This window comes from Myripristis murdjan, chromosome 1, assembly GCF_902150065.1.
Source record: "Myripristis murdjan chromosome 1, fMyrMur1.1, whole genome shotgun sequence".
Classification (NCBI taxonomy): domain Eukaryota; kingdom Metazoa; phylum Chordata; class Actinopteri; order Holocentriformes; family Holocentridae; genus Myripristis; species Myripristis murdjan.
Genome location: NC_043980.1, coordinates 12285377 through 12312171, shown reverse-complemented (window position 1 = coordinate 12312171; position 26795 = coordinate 12285377). Strand labels below are relative to the sequence as shown.

Genomic DNA, 26795 nt, shown 5'->3' with positions numbered 1-26795 from the left:
ACTATTTCGTAGTGAGTTGTGTTTGTTTGTTTGTTTTGGCTCTCTTTTTCCCCTTGGTGATTTGTATAGGCTCAGTTCAATGCTCCTTGGTATAAACACAACCAACACAAACAACTTGCTGGATTTTTTTTGTTTGTGGTTGACATTTCAGTGTTTTCTGTACTTGTAAAACGTGAAATGTATCCCTCACTACGTGCGTGTGTGTTTCAGTGTGAAACGGCTTATCAGGAGCAGCCAGACTCGACAGAAATTTTAATTCCTGGCGCCTTAAAGGCCTCCTGGCCTGACAACAGTCAAGACATTCCGGTGGTTATTCCCACGTCACGTGAACGCCGCATCATTGCCCCTCGGCTGCCCATCTGGAGGGGGAGAAGCTGCGCGCGGAGCCGAGTGCCACGTGCCACGCGCTCCGTGCTGGCTGGCGCGGGTAGATGGTGTAGTAGTGGAGCGCGCGGTACGCAGCCGCCCCTCCGCCACAACAAGCTCTCCGCGCGCCAAACAGGAGGCAGCACGGGCCGTCGGAACAGAGCAGAGGAGAACAGGAGCAACAAGAGGAGGAGAAGAGAGAAGAGAAGAGCGCTTTCCTCCACGAGTCTTCTCCGTGAAGGTAATGACATGTTTTATCATTCGAGTAATGTTTTGTGCGTGTTAGAAACCTATTTCTAAATCTGAATATCGACATTTTACCAAAAATACCGACAGACCCCTTTTGTTGATAGTTTATTTGATGCCAGTGCATGGTTTGTTCGTCGTTTGTTTTTCTGAAAATGTTTTGTTGAAGGTTAAAACACTTTTGGCAGGTATGAATAGTGTTGCTAAATAGACTTTAAATGTTATAACGTCACACCAGCACAGTCATTAAGGATGTGGTATAGGACATACCCCACCTCTTTCCCAGTTTATTTACCTTTTGTTAATGGATTTACCACATTTTAAGATGGCATAGATGATTACGACATATAAACACAGTACGCCAGAGATTAAAGGCATGCAAAGTCAAACTTATTGAAGTGATTTGCGACTGAAAGATAGTCTCCGCCTTCAATTTTTAGAAGGAAAAGGAGGTTTAATCGCTTTTATAGCGAGAGATATTGAGCGAGAAGCCAAGGATCGTTACAGTGATATGGACAAATGATTTTTCTGGCTGTTCACAGTGATGTAGGTCTAATGGTAAACACAAGGGTCGGCAAACTGCCACCTCTAATTAGCGGTCATCATAAGGGAAATATAAGGCAAACACCAAATAATCTCTTGACAAAAACAGTAATTCGTGTCAAATCCAGCAGTGCGACTCTACTTTCTGCATTAACTGTGGATTGACGTGGTCTCCTCCCGGTTTACAAAAGTAGATAAACCGTGCTAAGCAAATAAAAACATAGGTGAACTGCACTGAAGTGATCCCTGTCTGTTCAGCAGACACAATCGACGAACAGCTTTAGTATTGACTGTACAATCTCCAATTCAGCACCATGGACAGCGATTTGAGCTACAGCCAAGAAGTAAACGGCAAGCATAACAAACAATTGGCCCTATAGCACATTCAATTCGCAGTTTACCTATTCCTACCCACTCACATATATCTTTAATATTTAAATTTAGTGTATATATAATAGTAATGAGTGTCAAACTGATGTAAAGTGTAGGAAACGTGGTCTTTTAAGGGAAAAAACAGCCAATATTTTTCTTTAGATCTTGATTTAGTTTACATTTTTGGCTGTTACTTAAGATTTCCTGAAACTAAACCAGTTTTCAGGTGTGATTTCTCACCATTGCTGTCTTCTTGGATTAATGTCAAGGTTTTTTGTTTTGTTTATATTGCTGTATAGGCAGCCTACAGTCCTGTTTGGCTGCCTGACAGCCCTTACTCAGTGTGCCAGCCAGACTGTTAATAGCACAGATTTAGACAGTGCTGGTGAAAACTGCAAAGGAGTTCTTTTTTTTTTTTTTTTTTTTTTTTTTTTATTGGTGTACTACCTGCCACATCTTGAGTTGCAGGGGAGAAATTGTCTTTGGCTACTGTCCAACACAAGCTGCATTCTGATGTTTCATACCCTGTCCAGGTGAAAAACTGCTCATTGCGGTAAGGTGGATATATTTATCAACGCAACAGCATGTCGATGATAACCAGCCATTTGATAAAGTGTATATTAATATAGTGGTGTCATACTGTAAAATGTGGTACTTGTGGTATCAAGAAATTCTACTTGCATCATGATTGGGGTCTGTTCTGTTTGAGATCAGCCATTTCTAAAGCTCCAGTTATAAAGTCTGTTTGTTGAGAGAGTTTCCAGATGCTGAATTTCAGCTTAACTACCCAAAGTGATTAAACTTAACACTAATTTGCTGCTTTTATTGTTTGTTTGTTTTTTTGTTTGTGTGTTTATCCGATGCATCAGTAGAATGTTTCAAGCGTTGCATTTGGTCCTTTCTGCAATCTAAACCACATCTTCAGAAGCTAAATTACTGAGTTCAACCGCATTCTTCATTTAATCCTTCAAATTCAATGAATGTTTGTATTTTTTTCATCTTTCATCGGCCATGATATGCTGCTTGAGTCATTGTGCTACTTTATGAACCAGGCTGAGAAGGCCAGTACGCAAGGTTAAGGGATGAAGATACTGTATTACAGTCTTCTGCACTTATACCTCGGTGCCTTCGCTGTATCACCTCTGCCAGAGAGAAAATACAGTTGAAGATGATGTGTTCTCAAATGTCTATGTCAGTCTATGTCTATGTCCTAGCAATATCTGGTGCAATTTTTATTACTGAGCTTCATCAACATGCTCCATGTTGGATTGCTTTTTATGGCATTGTTAGAGAATAAAAAAATACATTTACACTATTAGGTTTAGTTAACAGAGCACTGGCTTCCCACTTGTCTAGGTTGTGATGCAGAGAAGAAAATGTTCATACATTAATTAGAGGCAAAAGACCTGACCTTGTGTCTCATCGGGAAATCCAAGAGGTCGGCTCAGCTTGGATGTAGGTGTAGTTTTTATTTATTTAGTTATTGTAATTTTTGATCCTTCCATTTGTGGCGTGAATGATTATACCAACTGTCACCCACCTGTGTAAAATTGAATTTATTTTTTGCCCTAAATCCCTAAACACAACACACTTTGTAGGTGGTGATGCCACAGTGTTGTTCCTGGGTCTGGTGCAGTCTCTGCTAATAATTTACTGTTGGACCAACACTGCATAAACAATCCTAGTACCATCAAGTTTCTCTCTTGATTGCATCTTGTTTATTTCAGAGATCAGTCATCCTCGAAAGAGTATCCTAGTGGGAATAACCTTAGAAAGTAAACACAGTGCTCTCGTGATCACAGGGGAGAGAGGTGCTGGTACAACGGTGATCTTTTTTTTTTTCCATTTCCACATCAGACAGTACCCTGTGGCTTTACACCAACACAGGTAGTACCCCTTACAATATCTATCTTGTCTTTTGAATGCTTTAGGATTTTCAAAACAATTTCTATTCAGGGTGGAGCAACAGTGCAACACATAAAATGGATATGTTTCTCAGCCATTTATTGAAACTGTGACTGTGCATTGCATCTGGAGATTGATATTTTGAATGAATTCCTGCCTATATTCTGCTGCTTAACTGCTTCCTGCATGATTTGTGTGTGTGTGTGTGTGTGTTCCTATTTTTGAGTATCTATAGTGTAGTCTGAACAGTGCTCTGAAAAGCCTATAATCGTCAGTGCTGTAATTGTGCCTGTATCTCTTTCTCTTGAATCTCATCCATGCTCCCGCATATAAAATACACTAGCAAATAGAAAGCCTTATTTGGGACTTGTTCATCAGTCCATTCATGCCTGACTAATTCGGCGCCGTCTCTGTATAGTGTTGCCTGGCGACATGGCCAAGTCAAGCACTTATAAAAAGGGGACTTGTTCTCGCAACAAACACGGGAAATGGATGTAAGTGCTATTGCAGTGGGTCACTGGCTGTTTTCTGTGTAAGCCCAGAGTCAAAGGAGTTTTGAGGCTTTTAAGGATCACCACTGTGCCATTCACAAAGTTCTGTTGCACTCGATGGTCTTGTCTCCCATTTTTGTGGGACACATGTGTCTACTTGGAATAATGTAATTCAAGAAATTTGCAAACCCTTGATAGAACAAATACCTTTTGGCAGTGAGGATAAGCATGAAATTCCCAATAGAGTTGTTTTCAGGGTTTTACACTTTTTTTGTCTAAAATTATGATTTGTTTATCTTTTTTTTTTTCATTCCTTACACAACTCTTCCTGATCATTTAACAAAGTAAATTTTTACAGATATATAGATATAATTTTTTGGCATTTGGGGAATGGCCCTATGTAAAAACCTTACCTTTTGTACCATACATCTTCCTACTAGATCATAAGATAATCAAAGCTGTGTAGCAACTGAGTGACAAACTATACATCCACATTCCGGTCATGATACTCTATGAAGGAATTCACAGTGGAAAAGCGCTCCAAGCCAAAGACCATTTGCTAAAAGACATCGGGGAATTGCCTTTGGAACAGCATTAAAGGCTTGGGCTACAGCCAGAGCTGCCCCATCCAATTAAGATGATCTGACATTACAGAACAGAGATGTATTTTGGTGCAAGCTGCTGTGAAGTCTTTAGGCGGAAGGAGAAAAATGCCTCCTAGGTCACTTGGTTCAATTGTTTCCATGAAATTATGTGGCAACATATGTGGGAAGGTTTCTTCAACTTTGTTAGGCTTGCGGGGTAGATTTTTGTCCTTGGTCATGTTTCTTAGTAATTGTATGGCATATAGGACAACTAGGAAAACCACATCAGTGATACTTCATCAGCATCATATTTTGGGAAAAAAAAAAAAAAAAAAAAACTTTAAATAGCAGCTTTTATTTAAATTCCTTTTGCCCTTCAGGTGTCCACTGTTACTTTGGATGCATCAGGGCTGAAATAAGTAAACTGTCATTTGTTTTGCTAGTATTTCTTGTTACACTGGGGGACATTTAGAGTAGTCAAAATACTGCAAAATGCTGCATCCTTAGTATTACCGTGATGAACAGTGACACACTCCTAATGCTAACATAAACATTTGGTGAGTGGTAGAGAGTGCCTGTAGACTCAACAGTTTGTAGGTCACGGAAATGAGCTTTGACGCATGTGTTTCATGTGTGTTAGTTGGATTTGTGTGATGTACTCTGTGTGTGTAGTGAGGGTGATGTGTGTGTGTGTGTGCACATATATACATGTGTAGTGCCCATGTGCTTGCCCTCTAGAGCTTATGCTGAAAGTATACAACAGCGGGTCTCAGCAGGGTGATGATAGGGGCTGCTAGATTCATCCAGCTGTGTCCAAGGCTTGATGGCATATCCTCGCTCTCCTGCATGGACTGTTATTGTCCCCGGGCTCCTCCAGCCCTAGCAACCAACAGCCAACAGCGACTAACTCCCAGACTGCTTGTTGCCTGTCCACATCAGAGGCGACAGAGGGACAGCACTTGGCAACCCTCAGCACCATGGAAACTGGGTCAATAAGCATGCCAAAAGAGATCCATGCGGTGCCGCTGACGAACACTAGACAGAAATGAACAAACACAAATTCAAATTAGGTGTCAGTTGTTTTCGCTGCTCTCACTCTGCTTTGGCCGCTGAAGTGGCCCATCCTTAGCTCCGTCGGCTCGAATGCAGCTGCGAACAGAGCTGCACCTGGGCAAACAGTATCCCAGTGGAGAGTATTTACACAATTTTAACTTGACACAGGAGTCTTTTAATTTCATCAAATCAGACAAATGTGATTTGTGAGTTTACTGACCTCAAAAAATCCCATTTCATCATTGCATCGCCCCAGCTTTTGCCCAGTCAACATCTCAACACCAGTAAAGCAAAATTAACAGTATATCCATAAAGATGGGTTCTTTGAGCTGCCATTTCCCTGTTGAAACTCTTCTAATCTTCTAACCTATGTGCTGTTTTTGCACAGTTATTTATGTACTCATGATAGTTTGAAGATATGTAGTCTGGCCGAATGTGGCAGTTAACATGACTTTTGCATGTAATTTGAAGCACAGTTTGTTTACTTTTAATAAAGCTGTAATAACCAGAGTTTTGATGTTCTTAGCTTACTTTTCTCCGAGAGGTCAAATTCTTCTGGAGCACAACAAGAAAAAGCAAAGACTGTTCCTGAGTTAAATAATTTAAAGTATAAGAGTAATATTCAATATAGAAACCTTTTTGACAAGAGAGAGCAGTGTGCCTTGTTCAGCAACTCATTATGTTCACTGGCCCTCATATAGGCCTAATGCCATATTAACTTTAATGTGACATTTCTAGCTAATTGCTTGCACTGCCTTCCTCGAACCAATCAATAATTTGGTGTGCCCTGGAAGAGTGCAGCAGCACTGGTTGGGGCCACTGTTGTGTACTCTTCTTTCCGTTGACATTGAATTTCCAGCTCTTCTTTGAAAAGCTGGAGGTTTGGCGGCAGTCGGGGGGTTAAAGAGGGTTAGGTGTTTGTTAATAGGCTAGACTGACGAGGAATGCCCTACTTTTCATGATGACGTGCCCTTCACTCCGGCAGTGGCGTTCATCTGCCTCTCTTCCTGCTGGCATGGTATCTGTGGTATCTGGACCGCTAGTGGCTGTGTTCAGCATTGCACGATGACAACATAAACATTACTTGTCAGCTTTGTTAGATTCCATCTTTCTGGAAGTAATTCTCTTGAATTGTGAGTATGTTAGGTCTCCATATAAAATGATCTACTGTTATGAACACATGCTTTTATTTTAATTTTCAATTTTGTTGTAATTTCAAAATTACAACAAAGCAGCTGTTTAAAGCACATGAGATGCAGCTGGTAAATATGTTGGCACACTTCAGACATCAGTGTTGAAGCTGGAGTTAATTTCAATTCCAAATACATTTCTAAATGTTGATGTTCATGATGAGGAGAGGACCGTGAGGTGTTTCGAGTGTCTTTGCAGAGACTACAAGGCTTTTTTTTTTCCTTTTGGTCTCAGGAGCTTTAAACATTTAATGAGAAACATCAGTCAATAGGAGCAAAACCCCGGGATTTTTGTTTTGAAACATCAGTCACAATTTGTAATCCTTCAGAGACCAGAGCATTGTGTAAAAGGAATTAGTATTCATCAAGTGTTCAATGTACTGTGTGTGAGGATGTGTCTGTGTGTGTGTGTGTGTGTGTGTGTGTGTGTGTGTGAGAGAGAGAGAGAGAGAGAGAGAGAGAGAGAAGGCAGAGGTCTCATTCTTAAGTGTCTGTGCTTTTTTTCTTAAAATCAGATGACTAATTTTTATTCTTTTTTTTTCCAGAAATGTAGATAATATCAGTCTGTTTCCTGCCTCCTCATTTTGTCACCACAGTCGTCCAGTTTCCATCTCATAATTGGAGTATAGTCTTTGGTGCTAAGTGCTCATTGTTGTTATGTTTTTGTTCTTCACGTTCTATAGATCACCTGTAAATCAAACACTGTGTCCAATAACATGAGATCTTTTTCACTGAATTTCCAGCTTATGAAGTTTGAGTTTCTGTAGTTGATGTGTTTTCTTTGTCTGTTCAGCTCTGGTAGTGATCACTGCTCATGCTCACTACTTTGTTCTCCCTCAAACAAAAAAGAAACATAAAACACATCACTTCCTGTATACCGGAGGATTTTTCCCCTGGAAAAAAAAAAAAAAAAAAATCTGACAACAGTTGATAAGAAAATCAAATGGAAATGGTTTCACAAAGTGACTAAAAGTTGAGCCACTGCTGTGTTATATAAATCAGCAATAGAATTTTTTATTTTTTTTTACATGAAAATGCAAAAAAGAATGTTTTTGCATATGCAATAAAACTTTTATTCCTGCATGAAAACATACTTAATTTAGCGTTATGCTTCAGCTGATGAAATGTCACAGAATCTGTTTGCTTCCCCATGAGGAAGGAACGTGGAATTCCCACTTTTTGCTTTGAGACAGAAAATTATCTGGGCTCCTCATCGTCACGGGCTTAATGCACTGCTAAACTGTATGAGAACAAATGAGCTGCATTTCCTCCTTTGGAATAAACGCCAGTGAAACATGAAACTCGTTATCATACGAGCATGCAAAGTCCTGATGGCTCTGAAACAGTCAAAGCTGAGAGATTAATACTGACGCTCTCTGGATTACACAGACAGACTGTGCCTTGCCTCGGGGACCCACAGATAGCTACTGTGGCATCTAAATTGTCTTCCCACATGACTTGACAGGGAGACTTGGATAATGCAGTCTGACAGAATGGGAAATGGGACTCTTGTCAAAAAGAAGATACATTTTTTATTTGCTTTGTAAAAAGTTTTGTTCTTCCTTTCATGTGGAGATAGAAGGGCTGTTACGGCTGAAAACATCATCATTAGATGTAAATTAGAGAGATTTTCGAGTTTTGCTTATATAGTTGTGCATGTATAAAGCCAGGGCAGGCTTATGTGGTGCACACTGTTCAATACAATGACATTTTTTTCCACCATGACAAAAGGGACTTTAAAACAAGGGGAGAAAAAATACACATTTCTCAGTAACAATGAGGGGTTACAGTAGAAACGAGCAGCCCACCTGTGGCGTGTAGTGCCGTTATTCAGCCAAATTAATTTCTAGTGTCAGCCACTGGCACTGGCTCCAATCAAAAACACCAAATGTCTCATCCACAGAAAGCTGGACTCAGCAACATGAGAATTTCTCCCTCTCTCCCTAGCCTCTTTGATATATGTTGGTGTAAAATATCACAGACTGTCCAGGCTGGTAAAGAAGAGTGTGCTGTGTGCAATGTGCCAGCATCAGCTTACAGGATTTCTGTGTGTTTCAGTTAAAATCTCTCCAACTGTCACCTCCTGCTGTCATTTAAGGTCACCAACATGGACGGCTGCCTAGAGTAACTTTAAGAGTGAGTGTTGGCCAGAGCACAATTAGGACAGCATAAACACCCACAATCACACACATATCTATATACACACAAACACACACAACCTAAGATACATCACATATTGATTCAGCACTCCACCTTTGTTCATCCTAGATATTGATTTCATGCGGTTAAAGATGCAGTTCATAACATATTAGGAAAACACTACCTATGGCCAGTTTTTTATTTCTTGATACCGGAGTGTCATCTTTATTTTACATAACCGTATTATAAATGCATTTTAAAGGGGATTTACAAGCTTCAAGCTACTGTTTTAAAGGAAAAACAGCAGTGTTATATAGAAATCTAAAATGTGGTGTAGTAATAAATATACAGTATTTTAAAAACAAGCTCTAAAATTATAAATAGTTTTCTAAGAGGTGGAATTTTTTGCAGATATGCTTCATGTGATACTGATAAACTAACCTTTCACTTTTAATCGGTAGTAATATGACAAACTGTAATCTGTGTATTAATGTTTAAATGTGATTCTTCCATTTCTGTAAAATGAACAGCTAATGCTGAGACATAGAGGCCAATAAATTGACAGTTGACCGGTATTTTCATGATGACTGGACAGGACATACTGTTGATGTGTCTGCATTTTTTGTTTTTCTTCGTGGAAAAAAATAAGTTGGTGTGTACCACATTATCGCTTGCCTGCTTTGATTTGTAAGTTAATCCTTGTCCGGTATCAGTGGACAAGAGATGGATGTGTGCTTCACTTCTGTGTATCCACTGTCTGTCTATCTTGGGAACATCTTCCAACCCAGACAGCCAAATATGTGTCATATCTCCCTGGCAACCACTCCCTCCATGTGAGATCGACTGTTTCACATTGTACCTCACAGTGTCACTGCTGCAAATCGGAATACAGCCACTGCATTGTTGTATGGCAGAGAGTGAGATGGATGTTATCAAAAAATGTGGCCAACCTGAAAGATAATATTTTTTTTCCTGTGTAAGTGATCACATACTGTGTGCTTGTAACGTCGTCAGTAAATTCAGATTCAGACATCCATACAGACAGTGATTGGTTGGGCTATTTTAAGTATAGCTCATAATTACAGTGGCTGATTTCCTTTTCTGCTATACGTGCTGCTTGGCAATCAGCCCAAATAGTTTTCTGCCACAGCAATGACACCCTATGTGTTGCAGTGCTGCTTTATGCATTTTATACATCAGCACGCTGTTACACCCATGTCCAACGTAAAAACAGATGATTGGTGGAGCGTAGTTACACAGAAAGGTCTTGCAGCACATCTGCAAGTCATAAAAGACTGGAAATAGGGCGCATGGTGGACATTGTAAATGAATGGCTACTGATTGCACCACAGCCAGGAATACCTGAGGTTTAATGATTTGTGCGCATTTTCTCCATCCTCATCAGTGTCGGTCTTTTGTGCTGGCGTGAACTCTGATTGATTGCTTGTGCATGTGTTCCAATTGCCTCCAATCACCATCACTCTCTTGCATAACATGCTGGCCTGGGGTCCATCATCCCGCGGCAGGTCCACTCTACATGCACAGGAAGGATAAGGCTATAAATCAGCCAGATTTTACTTTCTCGGGTTTAAAATTTAAAAAGTCACATGGATCATACATGTTAAAAAGTCAGATTTTTCTTGTGTAATGCTGCTATTGGTTAAAACACAGCCTCTTTCAAAATTTCATTGTCTAGCTCCTTTCTTTTCAAGCTATATGCAGTAAAATTATTAGCAACTATGCCAACTATGAATTGTTTCATATGTTTTCATGTAAAGCAAGAAAAAGTATCATCACCAGTCGTGGAGGCTTGTTATCACGACACAGGCAATTTTTTAATCTCACACATAGCTTATTAATATTGTGATCTAGGTTTTGTCATCCTCCACATCTCAGAAATAAAGCAACAAGCTTTTTTTCCACTTTATGGTACTACAGAGAAGCTGCACACCACAAATCTTATGGCGAGTTTAAAATCCTGTCACATATTCACTCCATCTCTCCCATCTCCCACTAGGCGCTCAGCGTGGCAGCACAGCGAGAACTCATTATGTAAAATCAATTCCTTTCAACACGTATCCCATGCCAAGCTCCCAGCTATCCAGCTTCCGGCAAGTGTGGGCATCAGCTACCATATGAACAGAGCCATGTTTTTATTTGATGAGCACACACATTGATATGCTGTCACATACACCATCTGCAGTGCTACTTCTGCTTTACTGGATGTGGTTGGGTTGGATTTGATTTATTGGACATTAGGCGTGGTAAATAACTAATTTTTTACAGCTGTACTCTTTAGAGCACTATTAGTGGTTACAGCTAGAGGCAATGTGACAGCAGTCAAAAGTCCCCCACCAAGCATCTGGCCTTGTGCAATATGGTTATTAAAATTGAAATGAATGATTTGGAGAATTGAGAAATCTGCATTTTGGTGCTAGAGTTGTTTCCCATCTACATGGAACACAATTTGTTTAGATCTTCCTTTAAGAATATCCACTACCATTTCCTAATGTGTTTCTTTCCCTTCACTCCTAGCTCATCTTTCAGTGATGCCCTCTGCTGTTGAGGTCATGGTATTAGTCTACAGTCATGATAATTGTGGGAAAAGGCCATCATTAGTTTCAGACAGATAAAACTGTGGAAATTGGACCTGCACCGGCCCACCACAACTGACTCACAGATAGTCCACACACTACCTAGCTTCTCAAAATGTGACATATTTAGAGCAAAGTACTGTATTGTCAAAAATATAGCATATATTCTTAGAATCTTTAAAATGACCCTGACATTTGACATCATTAATGTTGCATCATTAATCATCAATACACCATTAGTCTTTCGTAAGGTTTCCATGCTCTCTGCCCGCAAGTGTCATATCACAAAAAAAATCCTGACTTTCCCAGGCCATATTTATACCACATTTAGTCCCATGTTTATACTGTTCAGCCCATAATGGTGATATTTCTGACAGCACCTGATGACAACATACAGTCATAGCTAGAATGCCAGGTATGTGGCAGCATTATGCTGCTGCATTTTGATGTCAGCAGAGCCAGCACATCTTGCACTGTCACTTCTAGTGGGACCAAATAAATTCATCAATTTGCATTTGGTCACACCTGCTCCAGGAGACATTTTGTTATCAGTTTGTTTCTTTGGCTTACTTTTGCATTTTTGCTGCTGCTGTTCTATGTTCTTGTGTTAGGTAGACACACTCACAATTTATTCACAACACAGCCTGCCGTCGTTGTCAGCTGAGCGAATGAACGGCTGACTGTGCCAGAGAAAATCTGGCAAAGGACAACGTCTTAATTGACTTACTCTTCAGCAGCTGTCAACAATTCTTTCTCAAGTGCTGCAAAATCAAACTGAATAGGCTAATTTGTTACTTCTGTCTGTTAAATGACTGAGCTGCCAAATCATTGCTTGCATTTTATAGTGTCAAAAATAAGACATAACTTGAATTTTCCAAATAATTCCTCTCATGTATGGACCAACAGCACAGCAGTAGTCCAGCGTGCTTGCAGTAGAAATGTTGGTCAGTCAAGCGGCCAGTGACTCAGCAGCAGGTTTGCACTGTTTGCGCTACAAAAAATGGCAATCCCAACAAATCACTTAGTCCTGTATACAGTCTTGCAATCTTCTGTGATTTTTAAATAAGTAAAAAAATAAATTTAACCAATAGGATGAAATAATTCCTTGTTTTCAGCGCACTTTTACTTGCAGCAGGAATTCATTTAAATGTAAAATAAAGCTAGAAGGAAAAACAAATCAGTTTGCTAGTATTAAGGGAAAAAAAGTTGTGAATAAAAATAAAATTTATAACTCAATACTGAATGGTTTGTCATGATGGACAGTTTTTGCAATGTGTGCCTTTTAAGTGCAATCGGCAATAAACAGAGAACCCTATTTACACTTCACTAACACTCACACCATTCTCTTTCCTCTCCTCTTTGTTTTGCTCTTCCTGGAGGGGACTGCATGTACAACTCTCAGGAGGGCATTCAGAGATAAATTCCAGCTTTTTTTTATTGAGCACTGCAATCCTCTAATAATGTTTCCAATTTGTTTCCTTTGCTCCTCCTTTAGGGACTGTTTGAGCTCGTCTCACAGGGGTTTTCAAAAGGACTAATCCTTCCCTTTACTTCAGTGAACGCAGTAGTGAAATTCTCCTCTCCTTCTCTGTCTCTGCTCTGCCCAGCTCTTCTTTCTGCCGGCGGCGCCCCCCCTGCTGTTGAGGCTGTGGTATGAGCCTATGTGGCAGGAAGGCGCTGACGTTGCTGAGCAGCGTGTTCGCTGTATGCGGCCTGGGCCTGCTGGGGATCGCCGTCAGCACCGACTACTGGCTTTACCTGGAGGAGGGTGTGATACTTCCCCTCAACCAGAGCACGGAGATACGAATGTCCCTCCACTCTGGCCTATGGAGAGTCTGCTTCCTCGCTGGTGAGTTGGAGGCTGGCTCAGCTGACTGGGTTTGAATTTAAATAGCATATAGATGGAAGGCATTTAGGAATCTGTGTCCTCTGACCAGGAGATGCCTCTGAAACATCATGGAAATAAGATGAAACAATGCTAAATAATTACTTTTAATCATCAAGGCAAGGTGACCCTGGTGACCTACACTACATGTGTCTCATTTTAATCTTTTCCATTCAATCCAGTTTTGTTCTGCAGCAGAAATCGGCATAACTCATTTATTTTATTTTATTTTTACAGTTTTATCTTACAGGGACAGTGTCCATTTCTGAACATTTCTGTAAACGTGCCAGTGTTAGCCAAATTAGCCAAAACTGGATAACATTGGTGAATGTCATTTTCTTAAAAACAGTAGTAAATAAGCATAGTTGATATAGCCAGGTAGAGCATGCATGATTTAAACAGCGTTTTCCCCAGTCAGCTCCACTCATGACACAGACTGTATGACTGAATAACACTTCAGCTGGTTTGAAGGATTACTGTTTAGTTATTCATGTAGTCAGCTCCCACATCAGACTGACCTCCCTTTTGTTCCATGCAGAGAAATGATCCTAGCAGGCTAAAATGCAAAACTGAGGTCCTCATTCATAAAGATTGTGTTGTAAGGTCATTTTGCACATGTTGCACCTCAGTTCCTTGAGTTAAGAGGACAGAGCACAGACTTTTCATCTTCTTCACTCAGAAATTTATGTAAATCAAGTTTGTGGCACAAAGCAGCCCATGTGAAAAGCACTACAGGAGCAAACAGACCCCTTCATCACCAAACAGAAGTTTTTCATGTTTCAGTTTTAACACTGATCCACCAAGGCTGGCACCCTTATGTCCTTAAGCCTGCTTATAATTGGAGCGTTCCCAGATCTAATTGGATATTCTGGGAAACCCTCTCCCTTGGTGCCCTGACTTTCTGGCAATGATGCCCTTGCCCTGCGGCAGTGATAGCAGCTATTCTGAATTGCCAAACTCTGCACACAGTTTTTACGCCATTTACATATAATTTACATATGCATGGCCATGACAGGCACAAAGAGGCTTTGTTTTTTGACCAGCTTACACATTTGGCTCATTACACGTGGTTAGTGAATAGAAAGGGGTTCTGATTTTTCCATTTTGGTGATGTGCCGTGTGCTTTAGTGAATCTGGGCTTGAGTTTCTATAGTATTGACAATATTGTACTGCATATACTCGGTCACCTATGTTTTTTCCTCTTTCTTTCCCTGTTTCTATGTAATGGACTGTCTGTGGGAAGCATGGAGGATTGATCTTTGCTTACTGTTTGAACAATTTAGAGGTGCATGAGTGTAGTACCTCTCCTTTTGTGTGATCTCTGAACTGCTTTTACTCTGGCCTTCCAGTTGATGTATGGCTTTGAAAGTTTTTTCCTCATGATTTTCCCAGTACCTGGTTTGTATTCTGTGGCAGCAGACACAACGTAAATTGTTCCAGAAGAACCTCAATTCTATAAACACAATTTCCTTTTTTCACTCTCTTTAACCTGCATCTTTTTTTTCCACCATTGCCCCTAATAAGAAAATTACTTTTTCCAGCCCTTTAAAAAAAGCTTTTTTTTCCCCACTGTGCATGGTTATCCACCTTTTGGCCTTTCCAAAGGATGTTCATGTCCCAGCTTCAGCAGATCCCACAGGCATGCCTGAATGGGCTGCAAGCATTAACGATGAAATTTTATTCTTTTCTTAGCGGCGCGACGTTCTGGACAAATGTTGTCTCGCAATAAACCAGGTATCCACTTTTGCTCTTGCTCCTCTTCTTCCTCCTTCTCTAAATGATGATGTTGAATTGTTCATTGAATTATCTCACCCTTGGTGTCTTCTTGATGAATGTGTAGATGCTGTGGCAAACACCTAGCACTTGGTTTATTGTGACTGATCACCCTTTATCATATTTCTGTCGAGGCTTGACTCAGTTATAACAAGTGCATCATCTACAAACATGGGAACTTTTGTTGTGTACCTGAATTACCCTGTAATATTAATGAGCTGTTCCACTTACCCTTGTACTAGAACTGACCTTCTCTTTCCTGTTTCGGGGTTAACCATTCATTTGTGAATATGTAGGCAATCCAGTTGTGATTAGGTAACCAATGTTTCCTGTCATGCAGCAGGCCATCGCTATAAAAGGACTAATGGGCCGGCGTTTTTTACGGGGCAATCGAGTGGCCTTATTGCCCACTTAACTGTTCTGGCTCACAGTGTTTGACCCAGAAACAATCACAGTACACTGTTACGACACAGTGTGTGAATGAGGTTGAGTTTGGGTTCATTGGCTGTTTCGCTGCAAGCTATCGGTTCTAGCCCGCAGTCAAGTACAGTTGTAGAGTTTAGCTTGAGTTCATGTATAGGGTCTCTTCCGACACAGCCAGTGCTCAACTCGCTATATATGGTACACTGCAAGAGTCGTAGCAAGATTAATTGCGTGAATAAAGGGTCATCGACTGTCACCGAGTGAGATGGTTGACTGAAATCAGCTGCCGTTTATTGGTTTTCAAAGTAACAGGAGGTGCAGTGCTCGGAAATTAGGGCTCATTCTGTACTATTTTGTAATATTTATGAGCATAATCTCCACTTCAAACAATTACGCCGCAGCTCTTTACTACATCAGTAGTTCCTAGACATCATTAAAATCCCATTTACAGCAGTCTCTACATGCCTCTTCATTACTCACGTATTTTCATCTATTCTGACACGAAGGCCTTTCATTTCAAGTCTGTTTTACAAAACATAATTGAAATGACAAGCAGCCATTAGTTTTTATGATCGTAAGTTTGCAATGTGAAAGGATAATCAACATTTTCAATGATGATGATGGTGATTATATAATTTTCCTCTGTTGCAATTATTTTTTCAAATAGACCGAACTTCACTTGTCTTCCACAAGCCATTCAACAGACAATTACATGAGAAACATGCGGAGATGTAATCATTGATCCGCCCAACAGTATTGTTTCTTTTTTACATGATTATGAACAGATATATATTGTAAGAGAAGCACTGCGTCCAAGTAAAAATGTATTAGCTGAAAAAAAAGAAAGGCAGATGTTGCACACTAAAGGATGGGAAAATGCAAATGCATCTAGTATTACTTTTATTAAAGTACTGGCACCCCAGCATATGAATATATGCTGATGATGGCCTATGAGAATCACAGTAATAAGATGTGCACAGCAGAAGCACAAAGGAAACCCTAAATCCAAACACATAATAGAAAAATACAAGTAAAGACAATCATACAACATAAAATTGAAACCAACAATACCCACACTGGAGCCGGTGAGATGTGGAGCTACAAACATCAGGCTGCAAGTCGTTCATATTTCAGTCAAAAGGACATTACTGGGACATTCAGTGTAAAGGATAGATGGATTTATATATATTTGATAGCCTCTTTTCAAATGGAATGAAAGAGAGATAGTTCTCCATTTTTGTTGTGTCCCTTTGACTCTGAACCAGATATCAATGGCTTGTAGCCTGATGTTTGTAGTTCAGACGTCAGAGACACCATTGTGAGAGCTGTTGGTTTTGATTGTGTAAACTACAACTGTCTTCTCTTGTATTTTTATTCTGTGTGATGCATAGCTGTTCTTTCCTTTGGATTTGCGCTGCCCATTGCTGTGACTCCAGCTGCATTACACGTCGCCCACTCATTCACTGTATGGTAGACTACACAGCCATTTTGTTGGCAGTCCATTAAAACGCTGATACTCTTTACACTCCAAATTATGCAGAATGCACCTCAAAATACAGAGTGCAAACAACGTATACTACATTAACGCAAATGTCCCATAATGCTAAGTGGCTCCAGGACTGATGACGTTTTGGACAATTTCTGACGTGAAAATTGCAGCAACTGAGGAGACGGTGCATAAATGTAAACATATTTCTCCATAAATTGCATATATTTTGGCTCAAAATGGAAGATTTATTTGGTTTGCAGTGGCTTGCTTTTACTGCTGTTGGTCAGATAACTGATTGTTTAACAGATTTTAACAAAGCTAAAAAACATTTTACGGGTAACAGTGTGCCTGTGATCACATTGAGTTATCAAACGTTAATCAAGAAAACACAATAATATATGCAAAAAATACAGATGTATTTGTCATGTCAGGTGTTGAGGCAGATGTATTTGTCATGTCAAATTTAAGGAAGTCGATTATTTGCACTTTATATATTAGGTTACACCAGCTTGCTCTAGTTGTATGTCCACTCTATAGTGTGTGCAAAATACACTAATTATCATGCTCTTTCCCACACAGCGAACTATATAGTTTTATCTACATAGAAAGTACAATGAATAGTGAGTGAATGATTGCAAATTGCCACACAGCCTCTCACTGACATAATCAAGAAGACGTGAACAAGTGACCCTGTGACCTCTTGAAGTATGCTGCTCTATTCATACACTGATAATGTCTGCTGCCATGTGATTGAAGTAAAATTAGATGAATTTACATCTTCTTTTCTCTCACTGTGCCAGCCGTTGAAGTGAGCACCACTTTGTTTGAACTGTATGCCGTTCCCGTAATAAGGCATTTGATAGGAGTTAATGGGGTCAAGCTTGCTATTGCACTGTGCTACTGTAAGCCATCCTCTATGGAGGCTGATAGTGTGGACTGCTAATAGAATTCAGGGAAGCCCTTCACACAGTGATCTGACGGCTTAATGATACCGCGGAGGAGATCCTGGGGAACCACAGAGACCCGACCTTACAATAATTAAATAATGGCTGACTGACGGCGAGGATGCACTCTGTTCAGTGGGGTTAATTAATGCTGAGGCTCTGCCAAAAGCGGGAGAGGAAATAAAGAGCAAGGTGGAGCGGGGGAGAGAGAAATGACAGCCTTGACAGCTCTAATGCTTTCTCATCTGTCTTCACACCCTGTTACATCTCTGTTACACACTCCCTGATGCTTCTTGCCTTCACATTGCATTTTACTTTTTAAGCCTTCACTTAGCCAAACATCCTCCTGATTAAGATGCTTGCTTCACATAAACAGGGCCTATTTTGGGAACTTCATGTTGGGTAGAAGCATTGCAGAATGTAGTATGTATAATTGCAAATAATTAATGATAGTGCAATGTCATTGTATTAGCTGATAAATTAGTCATATCAGCACATCTGAATACATGCAGAGCACATATTCCCAAACGCGTATTATCACCTAATCCAACACATCTGGGTGTGAGGGGTTAATTAAGTGCTGAGAAATTTATCAGTTTGTGTATGTGTGTGTGTGTGTGTGTGTGTGTGTGTGTGTGCGTGTGTGTGTGTGTGTGTGTGTGTGTGTGTGTGTGTGTGTGTGTGTGTGTGTGTGTGTGTGTGTGTGTGTTTGTGTGTGTGTGTGTTTGTGTGGGTGGGTGGGTGAGGAGTGTGAATGGCGGTGGGGTTGCTGGTGCTAGACTTTGGAAGCGTTAGAGTGATAAAGGGCAAGGCGCTAAAATCTATTGCTGGGTTGTTCCTCAGAAAAAAATCCTGACAGCACAAGTCACTGATCCCACTTTCCTTCCCAGTTTCTTGTAAGGTTTATCTTGGCATCCAACAGCTGCACTGTTATGAGGAGAAATTTCTATTTTTCCTACAAGCACCACTGAAAATATACTCATACTAACATATTATGCGAAACAGGTGTAGTTGTCTTCACTTTTTGCCATGTTAGGTTTTGTATGCCACAGATACAGCACACCGACTTACCTATACATACCTGTGGACCAATAAATAGTCTCACTTCTGCAGAATACTGACCCATATCCCATCTCCATGTTTATATGAATTTTTTTTCTTCCTTTGTTCCAGGGGATGAGAAAGGTCGATGTTTCACCATCGAGTATGTGATGCCCACTAATGTCCAGATGACCTCTGAGTCCACCGTTAGTGTCCTGAGTAAGTGAATGGTTACACTCAGTTTTGTAAAACACTTTACTTTAGCGCACATAAGCACGTGAGAGGTTGTGAACAGTCAGTTATCAATAGGTCAAGTTGGTATTTATAATGATGGCACTCATTTGCCTCCATTTTCATAATGGAGGACGGATACATGTCTTGTTATAGAAATGTGACCAAAATAATAACAAATAATTGTTTATACTGATCCTGAACAATTATTTTTAGGGATGTTTCTGTATGTATTCTATATGTATTTTAAACAAAAGCGAAATATCAATGTAGCATAGCAACACCAAACACGCTCATCATAGTTTGGCTTTTGGAGAAAGGTAAAGAATGATTAGAAATGGCACTATTCACAAATACAATTCATAATTCTCTTTAACATAAAATATGATACAATATATCCTTCACTATACTAATCACTATAGTTTTTATGCATTCTGGGCAGAGTGCTGCTTGGGACCTGCAAAGATACAAGCCATTGGCATATATTTCCTCTCCTTTTTGCGTGCAAGTACACAATGCAAATTCTATAAGAGAACATAAAACAAAATATCTATTGCCTATATAAAATCTCCTTAAAAAGGGAGACTGTTTACCTGTCTGCATGTGTGAATACAGGTGTCTTACATACATTTAACATGTCGACAAACATGTGGATATATATAAATGTTGATAGTGTGTCCTGAAACATTATTCTGTATGTCGTTAAGTCAGGACTCATTGTATATATAGTAGCCTTGGCATTGTGGCTGTAACATGACTGACATGAGTTGATTGAGGCAGCGAATCAAAGGGCATGATGCCCCTCCAGTCTGTTCTTCTACTGTCATATACAGTAAATGTCTCCATGCCTGGCTTTGTATTAGTCAGAGCATTTGAGAACAAGGAAAATAGCTCACTTGATAATTCAATGTAGTCTTTTAGCCCCGAGATTGACAGGAAACACCCATCTGTGCACCCATCTGTGCAAGATCAGTACGATGAGGTGTTATTGATGTAAGAATAGTTTAAAAAAAAAAAAAGTCTACTGACATCTGCTCAACCTTGAAGTGTTTACAAAACCAGAAAACTCCTGAGGCCACATGCACAAAGCCTTCGAAGGCTGTGAATACTGAATTGAGATTTAATTATGTAAACTAATGGGAATGTCACTCCAAAATTCATACGTTCTTGTAGAAACTGTTGTGAAAGCCTTTTGGCAGAATGAGTACTGCAAATCTGTACGCTTTTCATCTGAGAGAGGTAGGTGTTAGGCTGAGAGGATGGATATGTTATGACAAATAGCCTCCAGTGTTTTGTGTGCTGAACTATGTATTGCAAAACAGGCAATTCCTAGTGTAATAATATTTTTGATCCAGGGTTTTTTGCAGCGAACTGAAGATGAAGCTTGACTGGGAAATGTTCATCGTACCTCAAATTGCTTTTGTAATTGTAACTAAAAGATAGAAGATGGAAAGACAGAAGACACCAGCTATACAGTTTGACAAATAGTGAAGCTGAAGACGAAACCCAAGTCATTTGAACAAACAAAGAACAAAGCCTCTGCAGCCTGCCGCAGTGCACTAACTCTACTTTATGGGAAACAAGCAGCTCAACAATATAATATTTGTCCAGTCCCAGCTGACACAGATGCATACACTGCACTGTCATTGCTGTCCCTGAGATTTATGTTTCTACTTTTCATTTTCCAGTCCCCGAGGCCTGCTTTGCCCACTCCAGATAAGAGCTGGGTGTATATGAAAAATGCATGGGTGCCATTTTCATTTAGGAGAGACCCCTGCAGGGTGAACATGCATGGATACACATAGCACTGGTAGTGTACCAACAGTCAGCAGGGACCACAAAGAGCAATGCTGTCAGAGTGAAGACAGCCTCTTCAGATCTCATATTCCTCTCAAAGTAAGAATCCATCCTAAAACACTTTAGCCCTGTTAAAAAGATATCCCTGATGGACCTTGTGTTCCTCGGTTCATTGTATTTTTTGGTGTTTGGTTTGTTATTCCAGGGCATAACTGGCCAAGTATGGACAAACTAACATCACACTGAGATATTTCCAGTGTAACTGCAATGGAAATTAAGAGCAATCTATCAGTGGTTCAGGTCATGTTTTGGTGCCACACCCCCAGATGCAAAGAGCAAGGGCGTTTTTCTTCATTCGTGCACCATTTTGCACCAATGTTTAACAGTTATGCAGAGAGAAATCCATTGTGAATTTGCAAAACATATAACGTGGAGTAAGGGGTGTGGCTTTCAGCAGCGATCATAGACATGCCCCAGTGTGCACAAACTAGTTGAATAACTAGCTATACTTAGGGAGCTTATAGGGTGTTTTCACACCTGATAGATTAACTTTGATCGCACTCTTCTGTGACAAAGTGCCCCCAGAGATACACCATTGGTGTCTGCTTCTGTTTGTTTGTGGTTGAGAGTCAGGACAACACGATTCCTGTGGTCATCTCTCTTCAATCGGCTTGAGCTGCAGAAGCTTGTAAATATGTTCTGATTTTTCCAACTCATCCCCAAATTATACAGACTGCAAGATGTCATAATATCCCAAAACATTGCTTTGAACACTGCCATTGTGTCTGAGAGTGAACTGTTTCCCATGATGTAAACATAATTGCTTCCATTTCTAGCTGTTTCATTAGTGCATAATTAATAAAATCTTGACACTGCCCTCCAGTGTCTAGTCTTGAAAAAGAGGTAGTAGACACACACTCTAGCTCAAGTGCATTAAAAATGCATTGCATGCATCTTCTTCAGGGTCAGGTCAGCTGCTACGGTTGAACCACATCAACACACCGAGGGATAATTTGATCTTAAGTTAAGCTTTGTTTGGATATGTGCGAGCACATTAGTCAAACTCAGGGACAAACCTAATCAGCTGCAATAAGACCTAAATCAAGAGGTGATCACAGCACAGGACCAGGCAAACTCAGGTGCAGTTCAGTTCAGGTGTGAAAATGAAGGGTCACGAATAAAGGAGGTGTTGATATTCAAATGCGATTGACCATATTCAAGACATTATTTTTGAAATTTCACGTGTCATTAACTTTGCAGTGTCGACATGCCTAATATTCACCCATTCATTGAGTTATAACTAATCTGACCTAGCTTTATATTTAGCTTGATAAGAAATCAAACTCATCCATGGGTGAATTTTTCCTTTAAGCACTCTATTGGAGAGAAAACCGAGAGAGAGAATCAGCCAGAAAGTAAAAAAAAGAGGCTGAAGAATGGTGAATGTGCAGGAAAAAGTGAAGAAGATATCAGAAGACACATAAAGGCAGAAAAAAAAGTGACAGAAAGTTGAATGTGAAAGCAGCACAGTGACAGAGAGGCTTTGCAAGTGAGAAAGAAATAAGTTAAGAGGACTCCCTTAGGCCGGACGTGAGGAAGATACAGCAAGTAAAGATTCGTGAAGACAGAGATAATAAGAGCCATGGGGCCTCTTTCCAAAAGCTTGTGATGCAGGGGGGAAATTCAAGTCAAATTCCAGAGGATAATGACGCGGAGAAGTGTGTGGCTCTGTTGTTCAATGGGCAGGACACAAATGAAAGTGTGCAATGCAGAAATGGAGTTAACCTTTGCACTTGGCAGCGCCTCACATTTTCATATGGAGGGGTGTTTGATGTCGAGATGGTAACTCAGACGTACGTGATGTGAAAGGCTAAGATGCCCGTGTGCCACCCAGGTCCTGTACATGATCTCCAGTTGCTTCAGGTCACAGGATATTGATGTTTTGATGTGTGAATGTGGATTTCTGCCTCTCTGTCGTACAGCTGTCATTAGAATTAACACCGTGAAGTGGCATGTCACACAACAGCTCATTTCTGCCATTGCTGTGTCTGTCATTTTAATCTTCTGTCACCGCTGTTGCTTCAGACCGGGCAGTGGTTTTGTAAATCTACTGTACAATAGAATAACAGGCAAGTTTACTACACAGACCAAACTTTCCTGAACTAACTAACTTTTCCTTTAACGTTATGGCCATTGACATCTGGTCCTCTCTGTTGGAAGGGTAACATTTTGCATAATGGAGAACACAACAGGGGTGTTGCAGGGGGGAAAAAAAAGAAAACATCACAGACTCCCCGTATGTCTGGGAGCTTCCATTCATTCACAGTGGGGAAGTCCATCTCTGTGTTCCTCAGTAACGATGCCTGTGGAGATATTCGCCTCCTAGGCCTATGCAGTGACCCCCTCCCCTCCATCACACCCCCATGTGTACACAGTGGAATAAGTGGACCGGCCTCAGCAGGAAGCTCAGTCACTCATTTATGTCAGCGACTGAGCAAGACAGATCAGCCTTGAAAAGTTTGCTGGGAAAGAAAACAAACAAAATGAAAACTTCACCGTGTTTTTTGATCGTGGAGATTATAGTACATATCGCCTGCTGTTTTTCGTCAAACTCAGAGGCCGTCAGATAACTTTGATCCTGTCCGACTGTAAACCTGCGCAAAGTTACTGCCACTATCCACTGTGTATGATCACATAACAGTGATGTGTGAGCGCTTTTGAAATTCTGTTTTTCCCATCCACACTACAGAATCAAACGAGCATGGTGAAATTCAGACACTCTGGAGGGTCTGTTTGAATATACTTGTTTTCAGTGGCTGAATATGCCATGCTTTTACGGACGCAAGGCCAAAATGATTAAGACAAGATATATTTTCAAATTCACTTGACTTGGTATGGACAAGCATGTCAGTGAATGTAGACAAACTCATAACTATTTTAATCAGCACATTTCAAAGTTCAGATACTCAAATACAGCACAAAATTATATGAAAGTTATCTTTGAATAATAATTTGAATTGTGTTTTCATTCCTCTTCTTCCTCTTGTTCCACTTTAACACTACATCCCTCTTTCTCCTCCGACCTTCTTCACTCTGTGCAGAGATGATCCGTTCTGCCACACCCTTCCCCCTGGTCAGCCTCTTCTTCATGTTCATCGGCTTCGTCCTCAGTAACATCGGCCACATCCGTCCCCACCGCACCATCCTGGCCTTTGTATCTGGAATCTTCTTCATCCTGTCAGGTACTTGTTCCGGCTTCAATTTGCTCACATCCAAATGAATAATAAATAAATTAATATGTGGTAAGGCATCATTAGGACAAATTACAGGGGACATTTTAAGCAGAGATTCATTTTTTTTCTCCCGGTTTTATACTTTCCAAGAAGGTGAATGCGTCAAAAATAACTTAATGAATGGACACATTAAGAGTTTGTTTCATTATTTTCACAAATGTATTGCTGTCATTTTGCATTGTCAGCTCTAGGCAAATTGTACCCTAGTACTAACTCTATAATTTCCAAGGAGATTAATTTCCAGGAATGTTTTTTCGCCATGGTTCATGGAAAAAAAAATTTTTATGCCAGACCACCAACACATCCATGTTTTAACTATAAATCTCTCGATCCATCATCATCAGAATTCTCTCTCTGTTTGTGTGTGTGTATGTGTGTGTGTCTCTCTCTCTCTCTCTCTCTCTCTCTCTCTCTCTCTCTCTCTCTCTCTCTCTCTCCCACTTCCTCACTCAGGTCTCTCTCTGGTGGTTGGTCTGGTGTTGTACATCTCCAGCATTAATGATGAGATGCTGAACAGGACCAAAACTAATGAGGCCTACTTCAGCTACAAATATGGCTGGTCATTTGCTTTCGCTGCCATCTCCTTCCTGCTCACTGAGGTAACTTGTTTCTGACAGATCTACATCCCCCTTGGCTGGTGATGTCTGAATTAGCACTCATAACAAATCTAATCCTTCAGACAAGTGTTTGTTAGCTCACCAAAAAATAAATAAATAAATAAATAAAATAAAAAAATAGGTCACGGGGCCGGTTTTTGTGGTGAAAGTGATTCTCTCAAACTGGACTCCAAGCTGAGAACTCAAACAACTTTGACTCTAGATAGGATGAGTGCATTTATTTCCTTTTTGGAAAACAAAAAAACATCATAAAAGCCTCGAGCTACGCTTAATCTTTGTCTGTGAAGCTGCCCTCAGTGTTTTCTGTATGTGTTGTGACACTGCATCAGAAAGCCCATGTGTTCAGACGTTGTCGGTGACATCTGTGTTTATTTAATTTAAGAGCAGCGCTGGTGTCTGGTTGTTTTTGCTCATTGTTAGTGTCAGTCTACTTGACAGGGATTACACTGGAGAATTTCACCGCAAGCTCGTATTCTTCATCTCTCACTGGCTGCACTGGAGATTTACATTTTGTTTTAGACTTTTGACAATTAGCTGACATTCTTACACAGAGCAGCTTACATTATATGCAAAAGAAATTAATTATGTGTTCAAGGGTTTCTTTATTTCACCAACTCTCTGCCCTCAGAAATATCAGTAACAATAATGATATTAATAACAATAACAATTTGTTCTGGAAAGTAATCCACACAAGACATGTGGACTATTTAAGGCTATTAAGCAAAGTGTGATGTCTTCATTTTCTGCTTAAATCAAAACCAAGCAGTGTGTGTCTGCGAGTTCAATGTCACACAGATGAGAAATGTACAATGTAGTTTTTTATTTATTTGTTTATTTTATGTGAAGTCATGTTACACGACTTGTTTTCTGTTACTTGACTTTTTTTATACAACTTGTATGAACTAATGTTGGTAATAAATCAATAGAAGAATTACACTAATGTTTCTAAAGAAGAGGGAAGATGTCCTTGCACACACACACACACACACACACACACACAAACACACACACACATGCACATAAGCCAGGCATCAAACGTCCACGATCTTCGCTGCTGATTACAATGCAATATCGTGAATCACAAAATAATTACTTCTTTTTTCAGACATGTGACAGGGAGATCATTATCGCTGTAATGCATTCTCTGGTCAGATAAGTTACACGAACAATATTAGAAGTCATTATTGAGGTCTAGGTGATCCATTTTAGCTTCATACTGTGAAATTCATTTTCTTAATGACAGGGAGCCGGGGAAAGAGAACCAAAAACTGAACTGCTGCTCATTTTTTGTTTAATACAATGGCGCTCTTTGCTCTAAATCACATCTCAAACTGCTACAGATTACAGATCAGGAAAGCAGGTAAAACAGAGCTGAGAGAAGACTGACGTGCGTATTTACTAATCCAGGGGAAATGCTCTGTCTCTGTTCCTCCCATCAGACGGCGGGTGTCATGTCGGTGTACCTGTTCATGAAGCGATACACAGCGGAGGAAATGTACCGGCCCCACCAAGGTTTCTACCGGCCACGCCTCAGCAACTGCTCCGACTACTCCGGCCAGTTCCTCCATCCAGACGCCTGGGCTGGCCGTGGACGAAGTCCCTCCTCCATCTCCTCCGAGGCCTCCCTCCAGATGAACTCCTCCACCTACCCCGCCCTCCTCAAATGTCCCGAGTACGACCAAATGTCCTCCTCACCTTGCTGAGGCAGCTGGAGCACAAGTAGTTGCGTTTAGCACGATAAGGGTCATTTTTGTTCCTTTAGCTTTCTGCGGAAAGGCCAGTATTACGGCCTGGAGGGCGGCTCTAGATAAAAACGTTC

General features: G+C 40.4%; 1 protein-coding gene across 2 annotated transcripts; it reads left to right on the top strand.

Moving 5' to 3' along the window:
* The first annotated feature begins 443 nt into the window (after positions 1-443).
* cacng5a (calcium channel, voltage-dependent, gamma subunit 5a) lies at positions 444-26795 on the top strand. Of its 2 annotated transcripts, XM_030062956.1 has the most exons (7): positions 444-607; positions 13091-13332; positions 15061-15102; positions 19171-19257; positions 24168-24308; positions 24813-24958; positions 26416-26795. In XM_030062956.1, the coding sequence occupies exons 2-7, from the start codon at positions 13137-13139 to the stop codon at positions 26677-26679; spliced, it is 876 nt and encodes a 291-aa protein (XP_029918816.1). In that variant the 5' UTR covers positions 444-607; positions 13091-13136; the 3' UTR covers positions 26680-26795. The 2 variants fall into 2 exon arrangements, with proteins under 2 accessions (XP_029918816.1, XP_029918823.1); XM_030062963.1 differs by lacking the exon at positions 15061-15102 and having other exon boundaries at positions 446-607.